A 12,723-nucleotide genomic window follows, 5' to 3' on the forward strand; every position below is an offset into this window, starting at 1 on the left:
GGGCTGGGGAGGAGCAGTCTCCGGGGTGCTGAGCCCAGCTCTGGGTAGGGCCCAGCCTGGTCCGGCACAGGGCCCGACGCATCTGTGCTGCCCCTGTGCAGGGTTACTCCTGAGCTCGGCCGTGGGCTTCTGCTGCAGAGCCCAGCATCCACTGGCCTGTTGGCACCCATGACTCAGTGATACTCCTGCGACATGCAGCCGTGGCCCTGTTGGGGCGTGGGGCCCACCACTGAGGGGAGGGACGAGATCTGCCCCTCCGGTGGCTAGATGGATGCTGGAAAGCCACGACCGAGGTCCAGGGGCAGAGCAACGCCGGCACCTTGGCTCCCTGCTGGAGGATCTTGTTGTCAGCAGGGGCTGTGGCCGGGTGGGGCAGATGTGCGGGGAAGGGGTGGGAGCCCCCTTGGACATGCTGGGCAAAGCACTGGAGAAGCTGCTGGCCCATGTGTGCCTGGCTCAGAGGGCAGAGACACTGCCTGGTCCCAGTATCTGCACCTGCTGCCAGTTGGCAGCCGAGTGCCCCCATGTGATGGTCAAGCCACTCTCTGCCAGGGCACAGGCAACGTCCCACCTCCTGCTCCAGAGGCCTCTGAGATCGGGGAGGCTGCCCGTGGGGTAACCTGCCGCCCTTGGCAGCTGGGGCAGGTGCCAGGCTTGGGAGCACCGTGCTGCCAGCCCTGTGTGCCGGACGCTCCCATGCCCAGGGAGGGCAGGGACGTGCTGCGTTTCCTTACCCTACCACCTGCCCCCAGCCCGCTTTCAGAGCCCTCGGCTGCACAGGGTGGGAGCTGGGCAGGGTGGCAGCTGGCTGGCACAGGGGCATATCGTGTCTATGTGCACAGCCCCTGCTCTCTAAACAGCCCCCCGGTGTCGTGGGTTCCTGGCTGACGGCGGCACCCGAAGAGCCAGCTACCGCAGGGAACAGCCCTGTTCTCTGGTGACGAATGCGGCTGTCTCTTGGCTGGGGCGCCCTGGGGACGTGGTGCTCTGGCCCCAGGAGATAGGGCTGCTGGTCTCACCCTCCTCTCCTTCCCCCCCAGGCGAACCGCACGTGCCCGATCTGCCGGGCGGACGCGTCCGAGGTGCACCGGGAGGCCGAGTGAGGCTCACAGACACTTTGCCGCACAATTCACTAGAGGAAGAGGACCTTGGGCAAGGGGCCCGGGCCACCAGCCCGCCCCCTGGGCCCGGCCGTGCGCTTAGCCCCAAGGCTCTCCTCGGCTGTGGTGAGAATAGAAGCAATCTAGGATCCCGGACACCCCTCCTCCTCCCCCTGGGCCTGGTGCGCTCCCCGCGGCGCCGGAGCTGGCCCCGGAATGGTGCTGGGGGTGTGGGCGGAGGCGCCCCCCCGTGCTCCGCGCACCCCAAAGACGCTGGCCTCGCGCCATCACTTTCCGCTCTTTCTATCTGTTGGGTTTGGGTTTTCTCTTGAGTTGGGGTTTGTGGCTGCGTGACCCGGGCGCGGCGAGGACGGCACTGCAGGAAGCCTGGCAGGTTTGATCGCACCAGCAGCCCGAGGCAGGAGGGCCAGGCGAGCTGCCCGGGATGGACGGAGCCCTGGCGGGCAGCAGGAGGAAAGGGTCAGTGGTGCACCAGGCCCAGCAACCCGAGGCATTACCGGGGGCCAGCCCTCTCCCACCCCCTAGTCCAGCCTCCCGTGGAGAGCGGGTCGGGCTGGGGCCTGGCACTGTCCCGCAGGAGCCCGGACAGGAGGATCCCCAGTTCCGCTGTCCTTCCCTTCCCCTGGGCTGGCCGGCCGCTCTGCCAGGAGTGAGGGACGGGGGTGGGGAAGCAGGCTGAGCTCCAGCTATACCCTTCCCGCGCCTCGCTGACCCATCCCTGCCTGTGTGCCCGGCGCGAGCCCCCTGCGCCGTGGCTGGAGCCCGAGTGAGGACTCTGCATGCCACACGTCCCGGCTTGCCGGGCAGGCGGCCCCGGAGCGGGCTCCGGCCCCATTTTTAGATATTCTCGAGGTGAATTGTAACTGCCCTGTGCAGAGGGTGACGGAGGAGCCCCCCTGTACCTCCAGGCCCGCTATAGCTGCTCTGTGCTGAGCTGTCGGGCAGCCACGAGGCTCCCAGCAGGGCCCTGCGCTGAGCGGTGGGGGGCTGGGGGGCAGCAGGTGGGCACTGATTTATGGATCTTCCCTTCCCCCAGCTTGTATCATGGAGAAGCCGAGCTGGTGCTCCCCCTCCCCCCTCCCTCTGCCTCCACCCCAGCCCCAGGAGAAGGTGCCCTGGTAATGCCTCTGCATGATCTGTTGCTTGTGCCCTGGGTCTGGTCCTGTGGGTGCACACACTGTGCTGCCCAGACGCCTCCCGGGAGCGGCCAGCCCGGTGCCTGAAGTGTTTGTCGTGGAAGTCGTGTTGCATGACGTAACGAGAAGAACTCTCTTCCTGGGGCGGGGGAGACGGACGCCAGCCCCGGGTCGGTGTTCACTATATGCATGCGTGTCTGGGCGGCTTGGAACGTGGTATTGACTCACTGGCCAGCGGGGGCGAGGGGCTCTGTGCTCAGCTGATTACTGCCAGGCACCGGGCTGCACGTGGCCAGCACCTCAGGAGGACCGTAAGATTTTCAGGACATTTCCCCCCTCCCCCCAAGGTAAACTGAGTCAGGAGGAGCCCGGGGAGGAGGAGCCAGCTTAACCAGCAGACGCATGCTGATGTTCCCTCTCCACCGGCCAGAGGTGAGAAGTTGGGGGGGAGGGAGGGGTCAGAGAGAGCAGCACCCCCTTCCTGTTTGCTGTGCCCCACCCCTCCCCCAGCTCACTTGCACCTGGGGCGAGGGTTGGCCACCAGAATTGCCCCCGGTGCTCTGAGCTTCCCACAGGCGGACTGGGGCTTTGCCCCCCTCCCCCAGGGTGGAGCGGGGCAGGGAGGTGGGACTGCTCTGCTGCTGGGAAGCCCTGGCTGGGCCATGGTGGCCGTAGCTAGGACAGGAAGCGGGTGGGGTGAGGGGTTTTGTGGATGCGGGGCGGTGGGGGCTCCCCTTTCTAAAACAGCGGGTCAGTGCCATGCGCTGGCTCAGCAGTACTGTGCTCTGGAGCAGGGGGGGACGTCTGGGGACGTGGCCAGGGGGACTGGGCCGGGTCTCCGCAGCCATGCAGGGTTTGGGGTCGGGCAGCAGGAGCCGGGCTGCTCACCGGAGTTCCTGGCTGGGGGTGGGGGGTCCCGGGAAGCCAGACCCCCAGTGGTCGGTGTTGGGGGACTGGTGTTCAGAATCCAGCTGGCAGCGTGTGGGTGGGGGGCTCTGTCCCAGGAGGATGGTCCCCCAGCCGCCCCCCCAAGTTAGCTCAAGGCAGAGCTGGGAGCCTCCTGGCCTGGCCTCTTCGGGCCTCTTGCACCCTGTGCCTGGGGCACAGGCACGGGAGGCCGGGCTGTGGCAAAACAGCCACTTCCACGTGGCCGCAGCGAAGGCCCTTCCTGCTCTCGTGGCCAGCGGAATCGTGGTATTCTCCAGACGGGGCCCAGCTGCTCCATTATGCACAATCCCGTTTGTGGCGGAAGCTTTTACGCTGTCCCGGGAGAGCTGCCCTTCCGGCCGGCTGAGGCATCGGGCTGGGGTTTGCTCTGGGGCCAGCCAGCAGCCCCCCTGGCCTCTCCTGCCTGCCAGGCCAGCGCCCGCTCCTGAGCTCAGGCAACCCGCTCAGACCCAGCACCCCCTCCCCCCCTTTCAACCCACACGAATAACCAAAGGTCTCTTCTGTACATAGCCGCAGCGACGTGGCTCTGTGTAGAGCCACTCGGAGCAGCGTTAGCACCCCCTGTTTTAAAGCCCCTTTACAGGTGCCCCGTGAAAAGCCTTACGGTTCTTTTGATGGTGACTCGAAAGCTCACAGCTCGTGTGCTGCAGAATTTATTCCAATGAGCAGCTAAAGTCTCATTTAAAAACAGCCCCCCAGTTATTTAGGATGTTTGTGATTGCTGATTGCGCTGTAGATACCACTGTTCCCAGTGAGTTCCTGTGGTGGGGTAGTGGACTGTTTACTGTTCTATTATTCCAGTCCCCGGGCCCTCCAGAGGGAAAGCTCGGCGGCCCCCCTGGACGGTGCTAGGACGTGTGTTCTGTGTTAGAAAGGTTTCTATCTATATATATATATAAATATATATATAATTTTTTTGCTCTGTTACTTGCACATTTTACAGTTACCTCATTTTCCCATGTATGTATTTGAGAAAAGGCTAATATATAGAGAAAACGGTTCTGAAAGCTCTAAACGTGTGTGGGTTTTCCATTCCATTGGACTCGTATTGGGTTTGTAGCATTTCACACACCTAGGCCGTTGTATTATATACATGTGTATTATACGGATTGAAATTTTTAACAGATTTGTACTTTTTTTAAAATGGAAGTTGCTAGTTCGGCTTGATCAAGTAGTGCAATCATTATTTTTTTTAATGTTGTGGCTGATTTTGAGAGGGATACTCACTAATAAATGTATGATGTATACCAATGCGCCGCACCCAGCCTCTCTCTCCTCGTTGCCTCTGGCTACTGCTGGCCCATGGAGCGCCACGGGTGCTCGCCCGCTTAGCGTGGGGCTCAACGCCTGCTCCCCCAGCTGCCAATCACATCGTCAGCTTCCCGGCAGCCTGGGGCTGGCCCCAAGTCTACACCCAGCACAGCGGGCACCATGTCCTGGAGCCTGCAGGGCCCAGCATGCAATGCTCTAGCTTGAGTCACACTTCCCTTCTGCATTGCATGCTGGGCCTGCAGCTTCCAGGTGCTGCACCTCCCTATGGGATCGAAGAGGGGAGGGGTCCGTGTTGCCCTTGCACGGGGGCAGGAGCCTGGCCACCCCTGCCCGCAAGTGAGAGTCGCGGCTGTACCCTGGTGACTGATGGGAGCAGGGGGCCAGGCCCTGGGGGGAAAGCAGCCCCTTGCTCCTGACCCGCTCGGTGTCCAGTGATAAATGAGGTTTGCACAAGCAGGCAAAACAGTCCTGGGCTCTGCTCCATGCTGTCAGGGGCACCTGCCCCTGCGGCTGTGTGGGACCTGCAGTCCCCCTCCACAGCAGCTTGCTGTGGATTCCGTCTTCCTGCTGCAGCGGTAACCAGGAGCCACGGGGCAGAAATGGACTGAAGCTGCTGGCTGCTCCGAGCACCAGGTGCAGCTCAGGTGCTGCAGGCGAGTACAGCTTCGCTCCTCCTAGGCTGGGTGGTGGAAGCCAGGGTCCTGGCTGGCTGTGCCACCTTATCCCTGCCTGGCCCACGTTCCTGTCAGCACGATTCTGGAAGGAGAAACCAGCGCAGCTGCATGTCAGAAATGAGGCTTCTCACAGGAAACTCATTCCCTGGGGGGACCTTCACTGGGGTGGATTCCACACCTGGAGAAACTCGGGGGGCCAGGCTGCAAGCAGCACCCTGGTGAGTCAATGGTAATAAATCTAGAGCAGAGGTAGCAACTTCCCTCTGAGGGGCTCAGCGCTTGAGCACAGGCTCCATGGCCCTGGAGCCAGGCTTCCCTCGGCTGCAGACAGGCTTCCCTCATGCTGAGAAGGGGCAGTGCAATCCGCCTCGGACTGTCACTGGGGGAGCAGGAGTCACAGGTGAGGGGGGAGAAGTGAGGTGCTGGGCAGCCTGGTGTGGGAACTGGCTTTGGGCCCTTATCTGAGGGTAGTAGAGTGACAATTCATTGTAGTAACTCAGAGCCCTCACCCTCTACTGTCCCATAACTGGCCACAGGAGATACTGGGTTTTTTCCCCACTGGTCCCCTTGGGTGGCTGTTTGAGAATTTCACTCCTCTGAGGGTTAGAAACCTTCACCTAATTTCAAGCCTAAACTTGAGGGTCAGTTTAGAGCCATTTGTTCTTGGGCCAGCATTGGCCCTTAACTTAAACTCTTCCTCTCCCTCCCTGCTGTTTATCCCTCTGCTGTATTTATAGAGAGCAATCGTGTCTCCCCTCAGCCTTTGTTCGGTTAGGCCAAGCTCTCTGAATCTCCTCTCAAAAGGTAGGTTTTCCATTCCTTGGATCATCCTAGGTGCCCTTCTCTGCATCTGTTCCAGTGTGAATTCATCTTTCTTAACCAGGGAGCCCAGAACTCCACCCACTATTCCAGATGAGGTCTCACTGATGCCTTGTAGACTGATGCTAACACTTCCCTGTCTCTACTGGAAATACCTTGCCTGCTGCATCCTAGGACTGCATTAGCCTTTTTCACATCCCATATCACATTGCCAGCCTGTGATCAGCCCATACACATAGATCTTTCTCCTCAGGTACTTCCATCTGATACATCCCCGTTATAGCAAAAATTCTTGTTGCTAGCCTAAGTGCATGACCTTGTACTGTGCACTATTAAATTTCATCCCATTTTTATGCCACTGGCCATCCAGATCTTTGTGTATGATATTCCCGTCCTCCTCCAGACTGGCACTCGCTCCCAGCTGTGTCATCTGCAAATTTTATTAGCACCCTCCCAGTTTGTTAACCAGTTCCTTAGCCTCCTCCCCTACCTTCCCCCACTTCCCAGCTGGTGATTCCCTGGCTGCTCCCTGACAGGAAGTCAGCTACTCCTTCAGAGAGGCCGGCTAGCATACCCCCACTTGCAGCTTCCACTATCAGTCCAGCCCTGGGTCCTGTTTGAGAGCAGGGAGATGTTCTCCCCAGGTGGAGCTCAAGCTCCAAGGGACTGCCTGGAGAGACCCAGCATGCATGCCCGCCCCTTCGACACAGGGATCACATCACCCACCCTGAAATGCAGCTTGTGCCAAGGTGGGATCCAGCAGCTGCTGGAGGTGCAAGGGGCTAGCACCTGCCAGATGGCAGCATCCTGTTGTGAAATGCTACAAGTTGGCTCTTCCATGGCTACAAGGGGGAAGCACCTGTTCTGCAGCTCCCTCAGGTGACCCAGCCCAGGCTGGCTGCAGCTGGGCTTTCTGTGCAGAGAGCTGTGCTGGGATTGTGGCATCCTTGAGCTCTGTGCCCGCATAGGGGCAGCTGCACCTCTTCCTTTAATCCTTGCTGCTCGCTTGAGGAACCAGGGGGTGTGAGGGGACCTGCTGGAATCTCATTCTGGCCAGGGAGTCGGACAGGACAAAGCGGCGGGGGGGGGAGATCAGTGGTTGTTACCACACAGATAGTACCTCAGGCTGCAGAGACCCAGGACTGCACTTCTTCAGCAGAGAGTTCTTCTGTTCAGGTGGCCCAGAGCGCTGTCTCTACACTCGGTCAGCAAAAAGGCCCGTACTTAAGATGCAAGAGTCTTTTCAGGCTGCCTGGCTGAGATGCAGCCAAAGAAAGGAAAGGGGACCAATAGATTCCCTTGCAGGGCTCCTGCTGCCTTCCCTTACATGATACCTGGGTCCTTCCTGGGGAAAGCAGCAGACTATGAGCAGTGGGCTGTCAAGGGAGAGGGCACTCAGCCATCAATACCTACAAATCAACAGGACAAATGGGTTAGGCTTCTTTAAAAGGACTAATTAACGCTCCTTTTCTCTGCTCTTACCCTTCTACAGAACTCAAAAGCATAGCTGTGATAAGTCCCCCAGCTGCCACCACAAATATATGGCCTCTGGCTTTAGCCACTAGAACTTGGTGTCTGCCTCTCAACTCTTACCCTGGAGAAACATGGGGGTGCAAGCTGTACTTTCCCTGGCAGTGCTGGGAACCCAAACAGCGGTAGGGGCACCTGCCAGGGAAGGGTTGTGACTCCCTGGGCCTAGCACCTTTGGGAAAGGAGCAACAGCCAACATGAGGAAGGTAAGCTGCAGCGACTCCAGTTAGCACCAGTGTAACAAACACTCCAACTGTTTGGCTCCGAGAGACCTCAAGGTCACCTCCCTCCCTTAGTCTACAACTTTTCCGTGCAGCCGCAAGGCAGCATGACAGGAAGGGGGGAATTCTGCAGCCTGACTCAGGAGCCAGGTCAGAGACCTTAATAACCGCGGCAAACCAATCCTCTCCTCTGTGCAGCCCTGTACTAGCTGGAATGAGGCTGCAGAACAAGGAAGGCGCTTGAATGGATCTACTTCTCTAGGGCTGGTACCATACAGCAAGGATTCCCCGCACCAGGTACGAGCAGAGTGACTAAGATGAGGCCTCCCCACAGCTGGCAATGTTGTCTTTCTGCACAACAGTATCTGGCCAGCCCTGGTTAGTCAGTCTCGAGACTCACCCCTACGCAAACCCAATGAATTTTTGGACCGCCAGCAAAGCAAAGGCAACCTGCCTTCCCCTGCACCCCAAGGGAGAGCACTTGCACTTCATGGGGCCCCACTCAGCAGGAGTTCCTAGATTGGCTCATCTCTTAAAGGGCATGTTAGTAGGTGCTGACTTCTGCAATTCTACTGGGCATGACTAGGGAGACCAGATGTCCCGATTTTATAGGAACAGTCCTGATTTTTGGGTCATTTTCTTATATAGGCTCCTATTACCCCCCACCCCTGTCCCGATTTTTCACATTTGCTGTCTGGTCACCCTGAACATGACACAGGCAATGGCTGCTCCACAGCACCTGGAGCCAAGAAGGCTGAATGAAGACAAGTACAGAGGTAGATTAACCTTGCAACACGGAGCCTAAGACAAGATCCATTCCCGGTGTGTGCAGGTAGGTCATTAGAACCAGCTCAGAATGCCCCCTACACATGCCCTCCACCCTCTACAGTGGGTGCCTCGTAGCTGACTGGCTCCCCTGTGGATGGAACGGGAGCAGCCCGTGTGGAGAGGAAAGACTGACACCAGGAAGCATTCGCACAGGCACGCTAGAGGCAGAGTTTATTACACTACGCAGGCTAAGAACCCTGGGCAAGATCCCATGGCGTTAAGAACTTCAACCAGCTCTTTATCAAAAAATTAATACCATTGTCAACTCCAGTCTCCTTTGGTCATTACAAAGCAAGAGAACTAGTAAAAGGAAGGTTTTTATACACAGGGGGAAGCCGAAGAAATTCTGTCCATCCCTCCCCTCCCCAACACAGGCAGGCCCCCAACCCATTGCACAGGTGCAGTGTCCCTTGGCCACCAGGAGCAGCAAAGTATCAAATCTTCACAAGACGGCAGGCCTTGAGGCTCTAGTATTTTCAATAGAAGCAATATTTACCAAGAGCTGCCATTTCTGCCCTTCCCTGGGGAGGGCAATGGTGGCCCCCCTCCCTCTCTGCCATCAAGTGTAAGGGGATGACTGTGCGTGGGAGTAGGTGAGCCATGGATCTCGTGCCAGTGCAGACACAGAGTGGCTGGCGCAGGTGACGTGGTCTCTGATCCCTCATTTGTACGCAGCAGTCTTTAAAAAAAATATTGTATTATAATAATAATCTGAATTTCTCCTTCCATCGTGTTTTGGAAAAGTGTCAATCGTCCGTGAGGTCCTGAACAAAGAGAACTTCCGTGTGGCTGAGTCCAGCCTCCTGCAGCGTGGGGGGGTTGGGCCACTCCTCTGTAGGGAGGCAGGGCAGGACACGGCGAGGGAAGTTGGCCTCAATCTGGAACTTCTCTGGGCTCTCCTTCAAGGAGAATAGGAAGTCATGGATCACCTGGAAGGGAAGCGCAGAGGCATTTGCTAATGGACAGGCAGCACACAGTAATTCCTGCAGTCCTGGGCGAGGTACTACAATGCCCACCTGGTGTGGGGGCCGGGCTGCTAGTCTCTTAGCAGTCAGAGCATTTCGTCTGTCAAACACTTAAGACAACCTGAACCCTGCACGAGGACACAGAACCAGACTGCCCACTAGGGACAGCTGTTTTCTCAAGACCCTGCTTGAAGCATGCCAGAGGCTGGTCTCGGTGTTGCTGGGAAATCCAGAGCACAGGCTCAGTCCCTCGCACACCCATGGACTGAGAAGCAGCAGGAAGCCCACGTTTAGGAGAGGAAAAAGCAGTATTTCAGCTTTACATCTGGTCTTTGACTCTTCTCTTGCTTCCCTGCCAGCTGGATCCTGCCCAGCAGTGACAAGCATGGTTACCCTCCCCCATGCAAGCATATCACGTCTGCCTACTGTGGCTCTAGCAAGGGTGCCCTCGTGACAACAGTGAGTGTGGCCACCCCCATCCCGTCCAGCCAGCTTGAGAATTTGGGATTCTGCTGCTGCTCTAGACATCTGACCCCCCTCACCGTTAACGACTGTGTGAAATGGAATCGCCTCTCCACTCTGGAATCATTGGGCAGCTTGAAAATGATCTTCACGCTCCCTGGGTCATCGGGATGCGGCTCTGGGGGAAGGCATTCCGATTTGCGCACCTTCTCCTCCTGCAGAGTCTGAAAAGCAACGAAGAAGATCAGAACACCAGGCTGGCATGGAGCTGGTCTCAATGCCAAGGCATAGCATGTCCTGCCCAGGAGACAACGTGCCCCACAAAGCCCCAGAGAAGACGTACGAGGCAGATGCAGGATTATACAAACTCAGCACCTGATTGGAAACCAGCGAGCAGGCCGACCACGAAGGGAGGAAGCCCTGGAGTGGGAACCTGGCAGGAAGCAGCAGCGAGAGCTGGGAGCCAGCGTTGCTGCTGTGCTTCCCAGGCTCACTTCTGTCTCACCTGGCGCCGTCTCTCCTCCGCTAGCTTCTGCTGCTGTACCTCTTCCTCCCTTCTCTTCTTCCTCTCCCGTTCCTCCTTTTTTTTGCGTTCTTTTTCCTGATCCGCCCGCAGAGAAGCCAGGTACGCCTCATCCTGCTGCTGCCTCAGGACCTGCGTTTGGTTTCTCTCCTCCCTGCAAACATCAGGGAGTGAGGGTGGTTAACATCAACAGACCAGAAACCTGGGCAGGGCAGGGCAAGAGGAGGACAGTAGCCTCCACAGCACTAACACTTCTCAGATGAGGCGCACATAGACGATGCAGAAGGTTTCCCACTCCTGAAGGAGGCTGGGCTCTCTATGGTGACTAGTCCCTGGCATAGATGGCATCCATTTTAGGATAAATGCACAAACAAGGGCTGTAGTGTGGGCAAGTGCCATGCACACTGCACCCAAAAGCTCTGCTCTGCAGCCCTCTGCTGCAGACAGCTACTCCCTTGTTTCTTTAGCCTGTTCCTGACTCACTTTAGAAACCCACAGGTCTGACCATCAGCTAGGCACACACTCTGACTGGGAAGCAGGAAGGACTAAAGGGAATGAGACACTGAGCTGGTGTCCTATCGGCTCTCAGTCTGAATGGAGCCCACATCAATACTTGGAGGGGGCATGTGTCAAGGAGACAGCCACAGGACATCACAAATGCAGCCGTAACCCAGTAACACAGCCACCCGGGGCTGGAGGTCCAAAGCAGGCGACTCCCATACAGGACTGGCTGAAGATATCAGCGTGACTCTGGCCGAAATGCCTGGATCCCAGTTACGCTCTTAGCCACAGTCACAGTCCAGCTACATCCAGACTTTCCGTGAAAGGTGCCAGCAGCTCCTGGCTGCCCCAAATGTCCAGAAAAATGGAGCAGATTGTGGTTACTCGTCTTTGAGCAGGAATGTTGCCTATGGAGACCTCGATTCCCAGAATGCAGTGTAGTCTGAATGTACACATCGGGGGGGAGCACTGCATGCACCAGCATTTCCACTGGCCACTGAATGCATTGCAGAACCAAGTGCAGCCCACACTGAGCCCCCCCGAATTAGATCTGACCCACTCAACTGAGAATTCCCAGCTCCACAAGACAAGTATTACTGGGGCTTCCAGTTCCCAGCCTAGTACCTTTCCAGGCGCTCAGACACCAAGTATGTCTGGTTGGCATCCATGATGAATGTCAGCTGGTTAATGAGGTCATCAGGCTGGATGAGGCCTTCTAGCCGCCCCACCACCGTCATTCTGCGATCTTTCAACATAATCATGGCGAGGAATGGGTATGTGTTCTCACGCAGAGCCTGGGACACTGGGAGATGGGCACAGAAACCACCATCACCACTGGCAGTCCCAACAGAGAGGCCAAGGGGTCATAAGACTAGAATTGCCTCCCTCCCCAAGCCTCTAGAGGTGGGCAGCTCCCGCTGTCCTGACAGTCCCCTTGCTGGGCATAGAGACACAGCTTCAGACTCCATGGCTGCCAACCCACTAGTCCATTCACTTTTTAGAAGTGACCTGTGAATCAGCAAAGCTGAGACAACCAAGACAGACGTCAGAGGTGTTCTTCCGGAGACAGTGACACCTCCAAGGGCTCAGTAGCCTGGCAGTCCCAGGTTCAATTCTTGGACCCAGCTGCTCGCTCTGTGGGCCACAAAGGATCTAGACTACCACACAAGCCACTCTTTCAGTCTTTGGAGGACGACACGCATTGTTCAGCACAACCCCCACCAGGCACTTGCAAGGACAGGTATCAATTGCTCGGAAAGGATTTTTAGGTTACAGTTAATGGCATGCTGCAAAGCCTAGTTGTGGACTAGTAGGTGGATATTCTTGCCCCCCATCCAGTCCTAAGAAGGACCCTGAGATATGAGGGGGGAAAAAAACCAAGGAAATCTCCTGTGGCCATTTTGTCCCTAGGCACCACACAAACCACTGTCATTAGACACCTGCTTCCCCACTCAGCCTAACACCCCTATGACAAGGGCACTGAAGGAGCAGCAGCTAGCTCTGCTGAGACAGGACAGTGAAGCAGCCAGTATTAAGAGCAGAGGGCTCCTTGGGCTACAATATTAGTTTCAGATATGGTCTGTCCTCTGTTATGCAGAATGTGGTATGGATTAGCCCCATTCCACTCAGTGTAGTAAGGAATCACAGGCTGGTCTCTGGGGGCGATCACTTACTCACCTGCACAGGGAAATTATCAAGCATGCAGAACAGATGCAGATTGTCT

The 12,723-nt window shown here is 57.2% G+C and overlaps 2 protein-coding genes across 6 annotated transcripts in view; one reads left to right on the plus strand and one right to left on the minus strand.

Moving 5' to 3' along the window:
* RNF44 (ring finger protein 44) overlaps positions 1-2,960 on the plus strand; it is a 31,857-nt gene extending 28,897 nt beyond the window's left edge. For 2 of the 4 annotated variants that reach the window (XM_084636502.1, XM_084636503.1), the window contains exon 11: positions 1,041-2,960. In XM_084636502.1, the coding sequence (XP_084492628.1) occupies positions 1,041-1,103 (63 nt within the window). In that variant the 3' untranslated portion in view covers positions 1,104-2,960. The remainder of the gene's footprint in view (positions 1-1,040) is intronic. The other 2 variants (XM_084636504.1, XM_084636505.1) reach the window with 1 other exon arrangement.
* Positions 2,961-8,697: 5,737 nt separating this feature from the next.
* The window catches only part of FAF2 (Fas associated factor family member 2), a gene marked incomplete at its 5' end in the record, with an annotated part of 30,695 nt that continues 26,669 nt past the window's right edge, over positions 8,698-12,723 (minus strand). For both annotated transcript variants that reach the window (XM_084635697.1, XM_084635698.1), the window contains 4 exons: positions 8,698-9,478; positions 10,057-10,200; positions 10,482-10,653; positions 11,625-11,802. In XM_084635697.1, coding sequence (XP_084491823.1) covers positions 9,296-9,478; positions 10,057-10,200; positions 10,482-10,653; positions 11,625-11,802 — 677 coding nt within the window. In that variant the 3' untranslated portion in view covers positions 8,698-9,295. The remainder of the gene's footprint in view (positions 9,479-10,056; positions 10,201-10,481; positions 10,654-11,624; positions 11,803-12,723) is intronic.

The sequence above is a fragment of the Lepidochelys olivacea genome, assembly GCF_965140295.1.
Source record: "Lepidochelys olivacea isolate rLepOli2 genome assembly, chromosome: 8".
NCBI classification, from domain to species: Eukaryota; Metazoa; Chordata; order Testudines; family Cheloniidae; genus Lepidochelys; species Lepidochelys olivacea.